The sequence below is a fragment of the Rissa tridactyla genome, chromosome 2 (genome assembly GCF_028500815.1).
Source record: "Rissa tridactyla isolate bRisTri1 chromosome 2, bRisTri1.patW.cur.20221130, whole genome shotgun sequence".
NCBI lineage: Eukaryota > Metazoa > Chordata > Aves > Charadriiformes > Laridae > Rissa > Rissa tridactyla.
In genome coordinates this window covers 119416039-119431146 of record NC_071467.1, presented here as the reverse complement: position 1 = coordinate 119431146, position 15108 = coordinate 119416039, and the positions used below count along the sequence as shown (strand labels likewise).

The 15108-nt window shown below is 45.0% G+C and overlaps 2 protein-coding genes across 2 annotated transcripts in view; both read right to left on the bottom strand.

The window, feature by feature from the left end:
• Positions 1 to 255: 255 nt before the first annotated feature.
• Positions 256 to 7414, bottom strand: TMEM42 (transmembrane protein 42). Its single transcript, XM_054192690.1, has 3 exons — positions 7304 to 7414; positions 2288 to 2434; positions 256 to 1447 (listed from the first exon to the last, which is right to left on the bottom strand). The coding sequence occupies exons 1-3, from the start codon at positions 7412 to 7414 to the stop codon at positions 1304 to 1306; spliced, it is 402 nt and encodes a 133-aa protein (XP_054048665.1). The 3' UTR covers positions 256 to 1303.
• A 456-nt stretch (positions 7415 to 7870) lies between these two features.
• Positions 7871 to 15108, bottom strand: part of KIF15 (kinesin family member 15) — a 40419-nt gene continuing 33181 nt past the window's right edge. Inside the window, 5 exon segments of the mRNA XM_054193238.1 lie at positions 7871 to 9414; positions 9896 to 10027; positions 10452 to 10617; positions 12265 to 12302; positions 12843 to 12915. Of these exon segments, the coding sequence (XP_054049213.1) occupies positions 9343 to 9414; positions 9896 to 10027; positions 10452 to 10617; positions 12265 to 12302; positions 12843 to 12915 (481 nt within the window). The 3' untranslated portion in view covers positions 7871 to 9342.

Sequence of the window (15108 nt, the reverse complement as noted above, 5' to 3'; positions counted from 1 at the left end):
GAAGGAAAAGGCACCATGCCTACTCCAGTGGCATTTCCACCCGCAAGTCTATTTTTACACTTCTGCTGGACACGGCGCAGATCTGCCAGTCATGACAAACCCAACAGGTTCTGATACGGAAGCTTGGAGAAACGTGTCCTTAGGTTTTCTGCACATGCCACAACTGTGACTCACTTTCTGTGGTTACCGAAGACAGAGACAATCTGGCAAGCCCAGAGCAAACGAGTGATATCACCAGCATGATGCACACGTTTCTAGGCATCATTATATTTCTCGATTAGGATTGCAACTAAAAAATTCCCAAGTAAAACAAGATGTGTGGGCATGAGAAATAAGTCAATGCCTTAGAACTGATGATTCCTGACACACAGAGTGCGTCAACAGACATCTCATCCTGACCACAGAGTCACCATTGACCCTAAATGTTGCACGTGAGTGGGTACCACATTGATCACATCACACAAATAGGAATCAGCATCATCCAGAGGTGTAAAAAAACCATTGTTTAAGACTCCATTTTACCAAATGTTAACAAAATTGCCAACTTCAGCAAGTCAGGGGGAGGGTGTTGAACATGGACACTCAGTGAAAGCAGCTGCCTGTTCACATGCAGCCTGTTGTATTCTCCCAAAACTACAGTTTCATCTACACAAACCCTGGATGGTGATTTAAAACCCCATCCTGGTTAAGTTTAAAGGAAAGAGCAGCAACTTTACAGTGAGTAACATGTCGGGAATGGGTAAGCGGCAATTACAGGCCACAGATACAAATGGCAAATTAAAAGGTATATGTGACTGACAGGGGAAGCTGAAGGAATTAATGAAAGGCTCCACAGCCTTCCAGGCAGCAGGACCTTAGGGCAGGTACGGGGCCATTTCAAGAGGCAGAGAGGAAAGTCAGAAACAGCAGAGAAGAAGTATTATCTGCCCTCAGTGTCTAGTTCTGATTGCTTTTCTATTTCGGGAAGGGTCCTTTTATGGAAAAGTACTGATGCACAGGAACCTTCTACAGCCACCATGTTTACTTTCAGCCTTCCCTGAACTGGGAAAGCTCTGCAGCCGCAGGGTGTGAAAAGGGGGAGTGGCTGATAAGCCTCTGTCCCTGATTTCCAAAATACTGACTCAGAGCGGACCAGCTCCCTCTGAGGCTGTCACTGCCACCACACCACTGCCGGGAAAGATGCGGCCAGCGTGACTTTGCAAGTTGGCAGATCAGCAGGTAAGCAGGGTTAGCAAGTCCATGGCCGGAAGTAGGCTGGCTCAGGGCAAGGGGCAGCATGGCACTGTGCCCCCTCCGACAGCCATCACGCCTCCTTCTTCTCCGCTGGGAGCCACGCTGGCTGGGGCGCAGCTGTGTGCAGCAGCACGAGGCCACAGAGCGTCACGGTGAGGCCGACCCACCACAGAGGCGTCCACGTCTCCCCGAAGAGAAGCTTGCCCAGCATGGCCTGAAGGAAAAGACAGAGACACAGCTTTGTTGGTCTGAGCCATCCCAAAGCCTCCTGTGCTGCCAGAGCTGAAGGGACTTCTGCTGGGAGAGCCAGCCCAGGAAAAAACCTGCTTGAGGAAAGTCCTGCTGGGACCACCAAGAGAAACAGCTGCTGCAGGTGATGCTGGAGATGACCTACTCTACAATCCAGCCTGGAAGCACAGCCATATTGTGGTCCCAGAACAGGATTTTGGCAGATGTGCATGTGCTTTCCTGCCTTCCCAGCACCTCTCGTGAGCCAAATGTCCAGTTGACTGGGTGACTCCAGTCAATAAAAAAATGGGCACCACTGACTTGAGTTTCGGACACCACTACGAGCTGGCTGTGAGTTGTCAGAGCATAGAAACAAAGACTGACTGAGAGTGGAAAGTGAGCAGAAAAAACATGCAGGTCAAAAATGCTCTTGCTGTCACTAGAGGCGGTGTGTCTTCACGCCCAGCTAGGGTGGCTTTGGCTTGTCACAGGTGAGGTGTTGCAAAAGAAAAGTAAAACAAAGTAAAGCTCTCAGCTGCAACTCTCGCTGGCAATTAGGAAAGCTCAGTAAACCTTACAGCTGCTGCAAGACACTACGTTGGGCATCAGCGTCCTTCCTCCTGCACCACCCAGATAAGTCCTACAGTCTCTGCTGTGAACAACTGTCAGAGCAGCTGAGGCCCAGTACAATCATTTCACAACTGCCTGTAACTCTCCCTCTGTGGCCAGCAATGCCAGTCGCACTGGGAGATGAGTGTCCAGTGTGACCGTTTCCACATCGCTGTGCTCCTCCAGGCTTTAGCGCCCAGGGAAGGGATCTACTCACCGAAGAGATGAAGTTGGAGGCTGTCGTTGTCACAGAGGCAGCGGCTGAGGAGGAGGAGAGTCGCAGGGCTTTTGCAAAGACCGTCCACATCACGGCATTGCACGCAAACACCAAGCCAACACAGCCGATGCGAAGCAGCACAGGCAGCTGTAGGACGAAAGGGAAAAACCTGTGTATTTTCACTGACCCCTCATTCACGCTCACTATTTCATGAGCACTTTGGAGCAAAACCTAACAGTGTGGGCTGCTATTACATGAGGATGAATATATTAAATTGCAGAAGGAAAGAGAAGCAAGGAAACAGCCCTGGATGAAGTGTGACCCTGGCATGTCCAGCTGTGAGTCCAGTCCTGGGAAGTGCCAGGACAGTGTACAGCAGCTGCCATGCCAGAAGCCAAACTCCAGAAAGCTCTCAAGATCTTGACGTGGGGCACACGCAATCCAGCAAAATGCCCTTCACCTGTTGCTAGATGTATGGAAAAGGGCAGAATTCAGCCCTGCCAGAGAGGAATGATGAAGCTGTACGTGCTGGTGCCGCATGTGGTCCAGGACCCATCAGTTGTGAGTTCGGGCTGACCAGTGTGGTCCCAAAGCACTGGTCCTCATCACCTCCTGTGACCTGGCCTGCCTTACTGCTACAGCGAGGGCAGTGCAGGGTCCTCTGCGAGGAAAGTCAGAGCCGAGAGGCTTCACGTCTTATTTTGCATGCTCACTGGAAGGCAGGTTTACTGAGAGCTCTCTGCTCCAGTGTTTAGCAGCAACAAGACCACCTCTGCATTCAAGGTCCTTCAAGGCCAACTAGGTTTTCAAGAAAGATCTCTGTCCTTAGACAACCTGACATGACATGTAACAGCCTCAGCCTGGAAAAAGGCCAGAGTTTTGCATTAAAAGCCTTCACCATTGGCAATCTCGCCCCAACCCCATAGTTTTAGTTGCTGTGGCCATCTCCCTAACCCCCAGGTGTCGTGTACTTTACGTGAAGACACCAAGGGAGGAAATCACAGGCAGATCACTGACTCTTGCAAACACTTAGGGAGCACACGAGGGCAAGGTACAGCCAGGCTTTGTGTAAGCCCATACTGATCATGCCTTTATGGCCTGTCACTTCTCTCTGTCCGTGGTGGGATCTATCTTGAAGCAGACAAGACATGTAGGTACAAAGCCACCACCAAACACAGCTAAGAGGTGGCATCTGCCCCGCAGGAACAGCTGCACTGTGGGCCCCTGCCAGCCACCCAAATCAATGGGGACCTCCAACCGTGTTCTGCTCCCACTCTGAAGAAGAAATTATTAACCACAAGCTAGGGGAGGCCACAGGGAGTTTTGAAGCAAGTGATGTAGCAAGCACAAGGTTAAAAGGAAAAGGCTGTAAAGCAAAAACCTTGCTCGATGGCTGGCGCAAGCTCTCTGAGGCTGACCCCATCCCACAGAGGGACAGTTGAGGTGTTCAGCCTCATTTTGCCTTGCTTACGGCAATGGTCTCCAACTTTATCAGGGCAACAGTAAATGATCCCAAACAATTCCCACCTGTGAAGCACTTTGCTTTCCCACCACCACAGTGGCAAATTCTGCAGAGAGGGACAACCATGCCCAGCTGCTACTGGCCTTCTGAGGAAGAAACCTGCTGCTGCTGTGTTATGGCTCACAGTGGGATGGAGTTTGCCTCCTGGCTTCCCCTTTAGCCCTTGCTCAGTGCAGTTGTGTATGTCCACATAAGCCTTTAGTGGGTAGGCAGACTTGAGAACAAAGAGATGAGAGGGGATAACAATTCTCTGTGTTTCACCTAAATTCAGTATATTCTTTTCTGGATCAGCAAGAGCCTACCAAGGTATGCTGCTGGGAAAAAAAGCCTTAAGAAAAAGAGATTTTGTTACTGTCTTCAACCACCCACCAGAGGGTGTAGAGAGGATGGAGCCCAGCCAGGCTCTTCTCTGAGGTGCGCTGGGATATAAGAGGCAGCAAGTAAATGTTGGAACCAGTGAAGTTTTGATCTGATACAAGGAAAAACAAAGGTGATCAAACACTGGAACAAAGGTCATGGGCTCTCCAACCTTGGAGATATGAAAAGCTTGACTGGAGAAGGTCATGAGCAACCTGTTGCAGAAGTGTGGATTAGACACCCAAAGGTCCTGACCGACCTGAATTGGTCCATGAGTCTATCAGTGCTGCAGCAAAGCTGGTCCCCACCATTACAGCAGCTAGGCTACCTTTAAAAGTGACCCTGAACCCATGGGTTCTTCTTCCAATCGTCTTCTATTGCAGAGCCAGGGAAACCAGCTGCACAGGTGGCATATGCCCAGAAGGAAGGTTTTCCAGAGAGAGGTCAAGTTCCTCCGCATCCCGGGCAGAGGAGTGGTCATTGCAATGGCACGCAGGCGCAGAGACAGGAACATCCCCAGGTGTTCCCCACAAGGAAGGAGGGAAGCATAAATTCTTCCCCTGCCAAGGGCTCAGCCATGCCAGCCCAGTGAGTCAAGGATTACTGTTCTGATTGCTTTTCTAACAAGAGATTAATTTCAGTGTACATTTCAGATAATCCAGAATCACTCCTGAAGTGGCAGAAGTCATTTTAGATGAAGTTTGGCAGGGGAGAGGGGAAAGTAAAGGAAAACTTTTGTTCCAGTGAAATGACCCCTCTCCTGGTCAGGCTACTCTGAGGCTGAGCCATCACAACACGTCCTTCTACCCAGGAAATCCATCTTTGTGCTGCCATTAAGCTTCCTCCTATCCTACGTCATAACCTCTTAGAAGCATCAATACACTTTTAACATTTGCTGCCGCTTTCCATGCTGCACAAGTGATGGCCACTCTCTTTAGACTTATTTTCAGATTTCTGTAGTTCTTCCTCAAATACAAAACTCCCTGAATCTCCGTCACCTTGTGGCTGCTCTGCAGAAATGCCTTCGTAGCAAGCGTGCAGGATTCAAACAGCAAGCACTCCGAAACGTTTAAACTTCCACAGTCCTATGCAATTTAAACTAGTAAGAAGATTATGGCATTTACTTAAACTATTAGTTTTACAGCTAAACTGATTAATTTAGTTCACAATTGCCACCTAGAATGGACCTGAAAAAAGTAATTGGAAGAACCAATTTGTTCAGAAAAAAGAAACATAATCACAGAATCACAGCGTGGTTGAGGATGGAAGGACCTCCAGAGATCATCTAGTCCAACCCCCCACCTCCTAGATAATGTTGCCCAGGACCGTGTCCAGGCAGTGTTTGAATATCTCCAAGGATGAAGACTCCACGATCTCCCTGGGCAACCTGTGCCAGTGCTTGGTTGCCCTCACAGTGAAAAGGTGTTTCCCGATGCTCAGGGGGAACCTCCTGTGTTTCAGCTGCTGCTCATCGCCTCTGGTCCTGTCACTGGGCACCACTGAAAAGAGCCTGGCTCCATCCCCTGTGCACCCTCCCTTCGGGTATTTATACTCATTGATGAGATCTATCCTGAGCCTTCTCTTCTCCAGGCTGAACCATCCCAGCTCTCTCAGCATTTCCTAATAGGAGAGATGCTCCGGTCCCTTCATCATCTTCATTGTCCCTTTGATGGACTCTCTCCAGTAGCTCCATCTCACTTTTGTACTGGAGAGACACGAACTGGACCCATCACTCCAGGTGTGGCCTCACCAGTCCTGAGCAGAGGGGAAGGATCACCTCCCTCAACCTGCTGGCAACACTCTACCTCAATGACGCTCCACTTTGTCATAGCGCCCTCAAAAAAACCCAACCAGAACCCACCAAAAAAAATCCCATTAAATGGGCAGTATTTCTATAAATTTCAAAGGAGAAAAATATTCAGAAAAGACACTGTCAATATTTTCAGTAATTCCATGCTCTCCTTTTCTGTCAGTGGAGAGAGCAATCTTTTTGGAGGGGATTGGGAAGAGTATCAGGATTTAAATTTTATGATTCTCCCTGCTATATCAGAAACGATCAACAGAATTGGTGAGCACTGAGTTTTTTGCCTTTTTAACCATCTCTAGTAAGAACACAAGTCGATTTTCTTTTTTCCTGATGCGAGGCCGGATTTTTTTCAGATCAAGTTCCTCTTGTGGGTTCTCCTTTGGATTTCAAGTCCAAATGTCCATTTGCCACACGAATAACCACCCCTGCCCTATACCTAAATGAGCGTCTCCCCGATGTGCTTTTACGATACGCGTACGCTACCTCAGCGTCTCCCCACTCACACACAACCTTGCGTACTTCTCCACCTCAGCCGTGCCTGTGCGAGAGCTGACCTCTGTTGGTGAGGACACCGGGTGCCCGAGGTGAAAGGCCAGCCGTCCCGCGTGACCTTAGGCATAACGAGGTTTGAGAAACACGGACTGAGATAAAGATCGTGCCTTACAAACACCCAAGGTGAGAAACCCGGACTGAGATAGAGATCGTGCCTTACAAACACCCAAGGAGAGCTCGCCAGACGAGCTGAGCCACACAGTGGAAATCAACTGCTCCACCTCCCGGCTCCTGCCACAACACAAATAGAGCAAGTGTCAAGAGAAAAGCAGATTTTATTTGCCTAAAGCTGAGGGCTGAAAACTAGCGCTTGATGCCCAAGTGTACCAACACCCCGCTTTTAAAGTAAAACCGACGTAAAGCCACTGCAAAGGTGTTTTCAGAGGTAGGTTTGGTTTCAGGCATCGCCATGACGTGCTTGGGAATTTCTGCTCTTTCACATCCCAGCAGACCAGCTCCTGCCAGCCTGCTGTCTATCCGCACTGCCACCATTACTCAGCCCTGGCGCAGCTCGCAGGCCGGGCTCCCTCAGGTGACTCACGGCCCGGCTCTCCCGCACCGCCCCGGTTTCCCAGCAAACCCCTCCGAAGGCGAGCGCAGGGGACACCCCTGGAGCAGCAGCAGGAAGAACCAGCCCGTCTCCTCCCCATCACGGACGCTGCGACGAGAAGCGAAGCCCTAACGGCTGTATAACGGCTAAATAACGCCTGTGGCGGGCGGCGCGGGGGGGCCGGCCGCACGGCAGCCGCTTCCCTCCACCGACTTCCTCCTTCCTTACCCAGCCTCCGGCCGCCTGCCCGCCCGGCCCCAGCGCCAGCTTCGCCGCGGCGGCCGCCGCCGCCGCCAGCAGCCCCGCGGCCGCTGCCGCCACCCCGCCGCCCGCCCGCATGCCGGGCCCAGTCGCGCCCGCCGCCCCTCCGAGCCCGCCGCCGGGCCGCCTTCCGGGGCGCGGCCCCAGGTGGCACCGCCCCTGCGCCGGGACGGGTGGGGAGGGAGAGGGCGGCCGAGGCGGGGCGCGTTCATGGAATCACGGGATGGTTCGGGTTGGAAGGGAACCACCTAGTTCCAACGCCCCTGCCATGGGCGGGGACACCTGCCACTAGACCAGGCTGCTCAAAGCCCCATCCAGCCTGGCCTTGAACACCTCCAGCGATGGGGCATCCACAGCTTCCCTGGGCAACCTGTTCCAGTGCATCACCACCCTCACAGTAAAGAATTTCTTCCTACTGCCTAATCTAAATCTACCCTCTTCCTCTTCTTCTGAAGTGTTGCTAAAGGGGAAAGAAAAATGCACGTGTGCAATCTTCATTTATATACAAAGACTTTATTAAAAAAAAAAGAGAGTACAAGAACAATATAAGTCCGATGGTAGACGTACAACACAGAGAAAGGCTCAGGGACATATAGCAGGGACCATGCCTCCACATGCAGGGAGGGGTAGAAAACCCTGCCTGCATGGAAACAGTCCAGAAAAGTCAGGTAAGACAGAGAGATGCTCTAAGGAACATTTGTAAACCCAGAACAACAACAACAAAAGCCACAGGAGACAACAGCTTTGTGGTCCAAGACAAACCCCTTAAGATTGCTAGTAATGGTCATTAGTTATTTCTGATCTCTATTATTACTTGTCAACAGAAAAACAAACCTCCCCTGATTAAGGTCATTTGTTTTACTTTTCTACTCCACATCAAAGTTCAAGTGGAAACAAACCTGCAGGATTAAGCAACTTTAAAATTCATAGATAAGCTGGGGGAAATTCTTCTTTCCCTCAAACACCAAAGAGCCTCAACTAGGTATCTTGGCCCTTTACTTGACATGCATCTTCCTCTTCATTCCCTTTTGCCCCACTGCTTGTGGGCAAAAGCAGTATTGTACAAAGTAGCCAAAATTAGAATGACTGTAGAAAAAAAAAAAAAGCTAAACACAACAAGCATTTGATACTGGTATATAAAAATATAAAAATGTTCTGTGTTCCACTAATAAAAGTTTCAGTTATTTGCAATAAATCTTAAGTGCGATTAAATGAACTTATGCTATACTCCCTAAAGTGTTCTGCATATTTTCACATCTTGTTTCTTAACATTTCTAACTTTTGTTTGATAAGGAAATGGTTGCAAAATACTTCAAAAGAACTTCCTGCAATGAAAATATAGAAGTCTGCTTGAAGTTTACACTGGGGAAAAATGTTTAAAAAGCATTTTAATTTCAAATAGAGAAAGAAAAGAATACAAAGGCAAAAGATATTTATAGTAGTATTTACAAGTCTATTACTAAATTCACATTTGTGCTTTATTGAACCAACTTCAATATGACAATTTTTAAGCAACTCATAAGTATTAATAGTTAATAAATTTGAAAAATTCATTTTAAACCAGTAAAAATATCCTGTGTTTAGCTAAAAAAAAAAAAAAAACCACAAAGAAATTGTGCTTTTTAAAATTTGGCTCTGGTGGAAAATGTGGCATTTCAGAAGAGGTAGGAACCTGAATAAAAGTACAAAAGAAAACAAAAATACAGGTGTGTTCCCAATGAGAAATTTCTCCTTGACAAGGTACAAAAGTTTAAGGAAACATCTTCCAGCACCTACACAAAATCAGTTTTTGAAAAATTATAGGAAGGTGTTAAAATGTCATTGAAAGTTGCCTACTTAGCTGGCATAAAATTCTTCACTAAAAGTTATTACCAGCATAAAATCCAGGAACTAAAATACTCGATTACTCTAGGAACATAGCAAAAGTCAAGTTTGACGACTGGCTTTTACTTATTCTGTAGACTTTAAAAATATGGCTCTGCAGTTTTGTTTGTGTCATTATAGCATTATAGTCTACACGCATCACATTTTTTTGATTCTTTCAAAAAAGCATTTTCAACTCGCAGTTTTTCAGTCTCCTGTAAAACAGAAAAAACACGGGGGTATTAAGGACTACTTCTTTCATATTAAGGAAACTTATTTCATATTTCTAAATTGATTTTAACCCAGTAAAAACACCCTATGTTAAGCTAAAAAAAAAAAATCACAAAGAAATAGTGCTTTTTAAAATTTGGCTCTGGGGGAAAACATACCATTTCAGAAGAGGTAGGAACCTGAATGGAAACACAAAAGGAAACAAAAATCCAGGTGTTTTCCCAGTAAGAAAGCTTTTTCTTGGCAAGGTACAAAAGTTTCAAGGAAAAGTGTTTTATACACTAAAATGGGGTGATTCTTCCCTGGGGCCTGTGAGGAGACAGACCAGCCATGACCTACACAACTGCATAAAATACGAGATATCTGTTACTTTCCAACAGAAAAGCAAGAATTTTAGGTCTCATTATCAAAGCTTATCTCCTATGTCAGGCCATTACTTCATCTGTATTCTGCTCTGCAACTTACCTCTGTAAGTTTAGCGTAATCTTTCTTAAGTTTCACAAGATACTGAATCTTCTGGTTTAGGTTTTGATGACCAAGCAATTTCCCATTCTCCTCAGCAAGAAAGTCAACTTGCTTCCTTAGCAAGTCCATTTCCTGTAATTAATAAATGCATTACGTACATCTTAACTGTAGCCCCTCCTTCTCTTTTCAGAAGAAATAGCTTCTTTAGAACCATTAAGATACTAACATTTCAGTTTGTTGTAACATATGATGCAAGAGTTGGTTCATTCAGGAAATACTTATTTGTCTTAGGTCTCCTTAGGTACTACATTAAGATTCCTCTAAAGGGCAAAAGCACCATTCGATTTGTATTATGAATTGCAACAGTGATTTCCGTACCCAGAGTTCCACTAGTGCAGGAAACAGCATTACAAGTACAACTAAACTGCAAGACAAAACATTTTCAGTGGCAGTTGTTGATTGCTAATTAATTCAGAATGTTGTCCAATTAGCAACAGCTCTACCTCCACTGAATAAGATTCTAGTGTAAAGACAATAAAAAAAATACATATAGAACCTTTCCAATTCTGTCTCTCTCTTCATATGTTTCCTCCAGTTTTGATCTAATTTCTTCTTTTTCATGAAATGCTTTCATCTCCAAAGCTCTTGTCCGTTCCATCTCCAGAGTCATTTCAAGACAAATATTCTCTTTGATTTTGAGGGTATTTTTGGTGTCTTCTAATCTGCCAATATAAAAGCATCATATAATATTAAAAAACAACATAAACGGCATAAAGCTGAATTAGTACGTCATCCTTGGACATGTAGGAAGCCTCTTCTAAAAATATCCTTTTAAGACAATTTATTTTCCCTAGAACTCAGTGCTAACATAAGGAAAAATTGCATTCTGCTTCACAGATCTTGAGTTTGATACAATCACGTCACTAATCGGTGTTTTGGAGATGCTCTTCAATTTGGGAAGTATGCTGTTTCCATACAAGCCCGCTCATGAAAGAAAACAGAAGCTTCACCAGCAAGAACACTAAGAATTCATTTAAGGCATGTAAATTTGCCAGATGAACTTCGTTGCTCTTCAAGTTTCCCCTAAATTGCTTGTTTGCATATGGCTTTTCCCCAATAGCCTTGTTGCTCAGAAGCATTTCTGAACAGCTCAGAGATGGTCTGAGCTTGTTTGGCCTGGTAACAGAACGACCACCATTTTAGACAGACGTCTTGTCTGCTGACAGTGTTTTGATTCTATCAGGCTCACAGAATATGAAACCACACCATCAAAATTAGCAGCCCGTCTACTGATTATATGAACTTTAGTGATTTTGCATATCTGTTCAAATATTGCATAAATTAAAATGTTTTTGTCACCAGTTTTGTTTCACTGAAGCCTGGTGTTTAAGACCTGCTGTATGAAAACAGTATTCACTTGCTGCATTTGTCAAGACATTTTCTTGATGACAAAAGAATCCCTTTCCTCTGTGTACGTTATTTGTTTGTATGAGACTAACACCACTATAAAGCCTATTTCAGAGGCCAGACAGGTATGAAAACTCAAAGCACCAAATAGCAAAGGAACCCCTAATAAAGACTAGGGCTTCTGGAAAATTTAGTATTAATTACTTTTGAAATGACCATGTTCGTAAAACTTATAAGGATGAAGATAAGTTATTTACATAGAAAGCATTCCATGAAATGTAAATAAGTCAAATATTAGGATATTCAGCCACTATGAATCCTGAAGCAATACAGATTCGGAAAAGAATAACAGGGGTAGCATTTTCAAACCGATGTTTATCTACTAATTCAGTATTTTATTTCTTGACTACTACCCATCCAAGGTGCGAAACACTTGAATTTCTAGGACTACTTGCACAATAATGCAAACAATCTAGGAATCCTCTAATAATAAACAATTTTCATTATACAAGCTGAAGCACAAAAAAATAACATAAAAGAGCAAAGAATGAGACTGAAAAGATTTACAGTATCAATAAAGAAATGAACAGTAGTATTTCAATTTCATTTGAAAATGAACATGCTTAGAATTGACTGCATATAAAAGAAAAACAAAAGCCCTACGGTATAGACAATTTTAAACAATTCAGAACATCTCTTCCAATTTAAGTTTTTCTATGGTTCCACCTATTTCAGGGTATTTTCCTGATATAATACTACTTTTAGAAAATGTAGTAATAGGTGATACTACCACCTACTGATGAGAAAGAGTAAGAACTCAATATGTCCTGCAGAAGTGTAAACATTTCCAAACTACATCTTTTATAGTTCCAGATCTTGGACTTTTATTGCTTAAATACACCTTTTTGGTATTAATAAGCTTAATACGAGTCTCCAGTTGAATGAAAAATATTTAAACTTACTCTGCTTTGATTTTCAGCATCTCCTCCATTGCTCTATTCTGTAAAAGTTCAAAAATATTAGTGACATTCTTAATGTTTAATATACATATATTTAAAATTATTTGTCACAACTGATGATGTGTATCTCATTCCAGATCCTACCAAAATCATGGTACTGTCTAGTAAGTTCATGTCTTTGCTATATGCACATATTGCCAACTTCATGCCAGCACAAGTGGCCCACAGCAATATCTCTGCCCGTTCATACAAGCAGAGCTTTAAGAGGGGGTTCTTCTGTCTGGCAGATCCATGGCAACGTCTGCTGTGACATTCACTTCCCTTGGGCAGAGCGCTGGGTACAGCAAGTGACACAATCCTCACTTTCCAGCTCTGCAGAGATGGAACTTCAGATTAGTGATCTGAATCTGGTTTTGCTTATTGTGCAATCTGATGCCCAGTTCATCGGCGTTAGACCAAGATAGAAGCATCAGACTCTGTGTTTATTAGAATTCACTAGAAATCAGTGTTTGTTTCACTGCCATGAAATAGAAGAAGACATCTTAAAACTTCATAGAAGGTAAACCACAACTGACGTATACCTTAGCGAATCGTTCTTCAGCAATCTCCTCCTCTTTCTCTTTGAGATACTGAACATCAGGAAGTTTCTGGTCACTAGGAAATCCAAGAATGAGGAAAGTTTATCACAGAGGAAGCCAGTTGTAAAAACAACACCTTATCCAGATTAAAACAGTAAGTGTGTGTAGCTGTCTTGATACATGTTTGTACTCATATACGAAACATCATGAAACAACTCTGGAAGGGTTTGAAGTTTTATATTCCAATAACATCACGTTTTTCTTTGTTAGAGTACAGAGAAACTGATGTTTCAAAGAAAACAATTAAAAATGTAGTAACAATGCAACTGTGTATTAGACAGCTTCGGGATTGAGGTATTTTATTAATTCATGATGTTCATGTGCATACAGACTGCAGAAAGCAACTCCTTCCTACAAGATCGTTGCTCAGTGGTCTTGGCAAGTTAAGAAGTAAAAGATTTTTTTATATTCAGAAGACTTGGAAACTTGTTAGTTTTTAATAAATATTAGATGGAGACGAGTAAACACCGTAAAATTAAAATAATCCCCAAACCAACACATGACTGAGACCACTTCATTCTTACGGTGTGCCATAAGGCAAGAACTTCATTGATAAACAGTTATTGTAATTTTATGCAATTATAAAAGATAGCTATTTTCAGTAACTTAGTCTTTGCCAACATACCTAGCTAGGGTGATTTATTTTTTATATCTGGTGTAAACAGCCTCAGTCAGAGGGTATGTGTAGGTGCGGGTGGGTTTTTTGTTAACGTTAATTAAATGCCAGCTTAAAACATCTAAAAACTGAGAACTAAAATAAAAATCATATATTTTCATTGTTAAATTTCGGTACCGCCCACTTCCAAAATCCACCCAAATTCATCCAGTTTACAAATGGTTGGATAAAACTGCAGCAGTCCACTAACATCAAGGACAACAAAAAAAGCTTTTATAAATACATCAACAAAAAGAAAGCCAGGGAGAATCTCCATCCCTTACTGGATGCTGGGGGGAAAGTTGCAACCAATGACGAGGAGAAGGCCGAGATACTTAATGCTTTCTTTGCCTCCGTCTTCAATAGTCAGACCAGCTATCCCCAGGGTGCTCAGCCTCCTGAGCTGGAAGATAAGGATGGAGAGCAGAACAACCCACCCATAATCCAGAAGGAAGTAGTCAATGATCTGCTTCTGCACCTAGACGTACATAAGTCTACGGGGCCGGATGGGATTCACCCAAGAGTACTCAGGAAGCTGGTGGGAGAGCTCACCAAGCCTCTCTCCATTTATCAACAATCCTGGTCAACAGGGCAGGTGCCAGATGACTGGAGGGTGGCTAATGTGACGCCCATCTACAAGAAGGGTCGGATAGAGGATCCGGGGAACTACAGGCCTGTCAGCCTGACCTTGGTACCAGGGAAGATCATGGAGAGGATCATCTTGAGTGAGCTCTCACGGCAAGTGCAGGGCAGCCAAGGGATCAGGGCCAGCCAGCCTGGGTTTAGGAAGGGGAGGTCCTGCTTAACCAACCTGATCTCTTTCTATGACCATGTGACCTGCCTTCTGGATGTGGGGAAGGCTGTGGACATTGTCTATCTGGACTTTGATAAGGCCTTTGACACCGCACCCCACAGCATTCTCCTGGAGAAGCTGGCGAATCATGGCATAGACAAGTGTACTCTTCGCTGGGCTAAAAACTGGCTGGATGGTGCCCAGAGAGTTGTGATTAATGGGGTGAAATCCTCTTGGCGGCCGGTCACCAGTGGCATCCCTCAGGGCTCAGTTTTGGGGACAGTTTTGTTTAATATCTTTATCAATGATCTGGATGAGGGCATTGAGTGCACCCTCGGTAAGTTTGCAGATGACACCAAACTAGGTGGGAGTGTCGATCTGCTTGAGGGTAGGAAGGCTCTACAGAGGGACCTGGACAGGCTGGATCGACGGGCCGAGGCCAACTGTACGAGGTTTAATAAGGCCAAGTGCCGGGTCCTGCATTTTGGTCACAACAATCCCAAGCAACACTACAGGCTTGGGGAAGAGTGGCTGGAAAGCTGCCCGGCAGAAAAGGACCTGGGGGTGCTGGTGGATGGCCAGCTTAACATGAGCCAGCAGTGTGCCCAGGTGGCCAAGAAGGCCAACAGGATTCTGGCTTGTATCAGGAATAGCGTGGCCAGCAGGAGCGGGGAAGTGATCGTGCCTCTGTACTCGGCACTGGTGAGCCCTCACCTCAAGTACTGTGTTCAGTTCTGGGCCCCGCTGTACAGGAGGGACAT

What these genes read in the sequence shown, in the direction of transcription:
- TMEM42 (XM_054192690.1), bottom strand. Translation starts at nt 7,414, where the DNA reads ATGCGGGCGGGCGGCGGGGTGGCGGCAGCGGCCGCGGGGCTGCTGGCG. An exon ending in GGCAGGCGGCCGGAGGCTGG is followed by an intron (nt 2,435 to 7,303) that starts GTAAGGAAGGAG and finishes TTCGTCCTACAG; the next exon opens with CTGCCTGTGCTGCTTCGCAT. An exon ending in CCTCCAACTTCATCTCTTCG is followed by an intron (nt 1,448 to 2,287) that starts GTGAGTAGATCC and finishes CTTTTCCTTCAG; the next exon opens with GCCATGCTGGGCAAGCTTCT.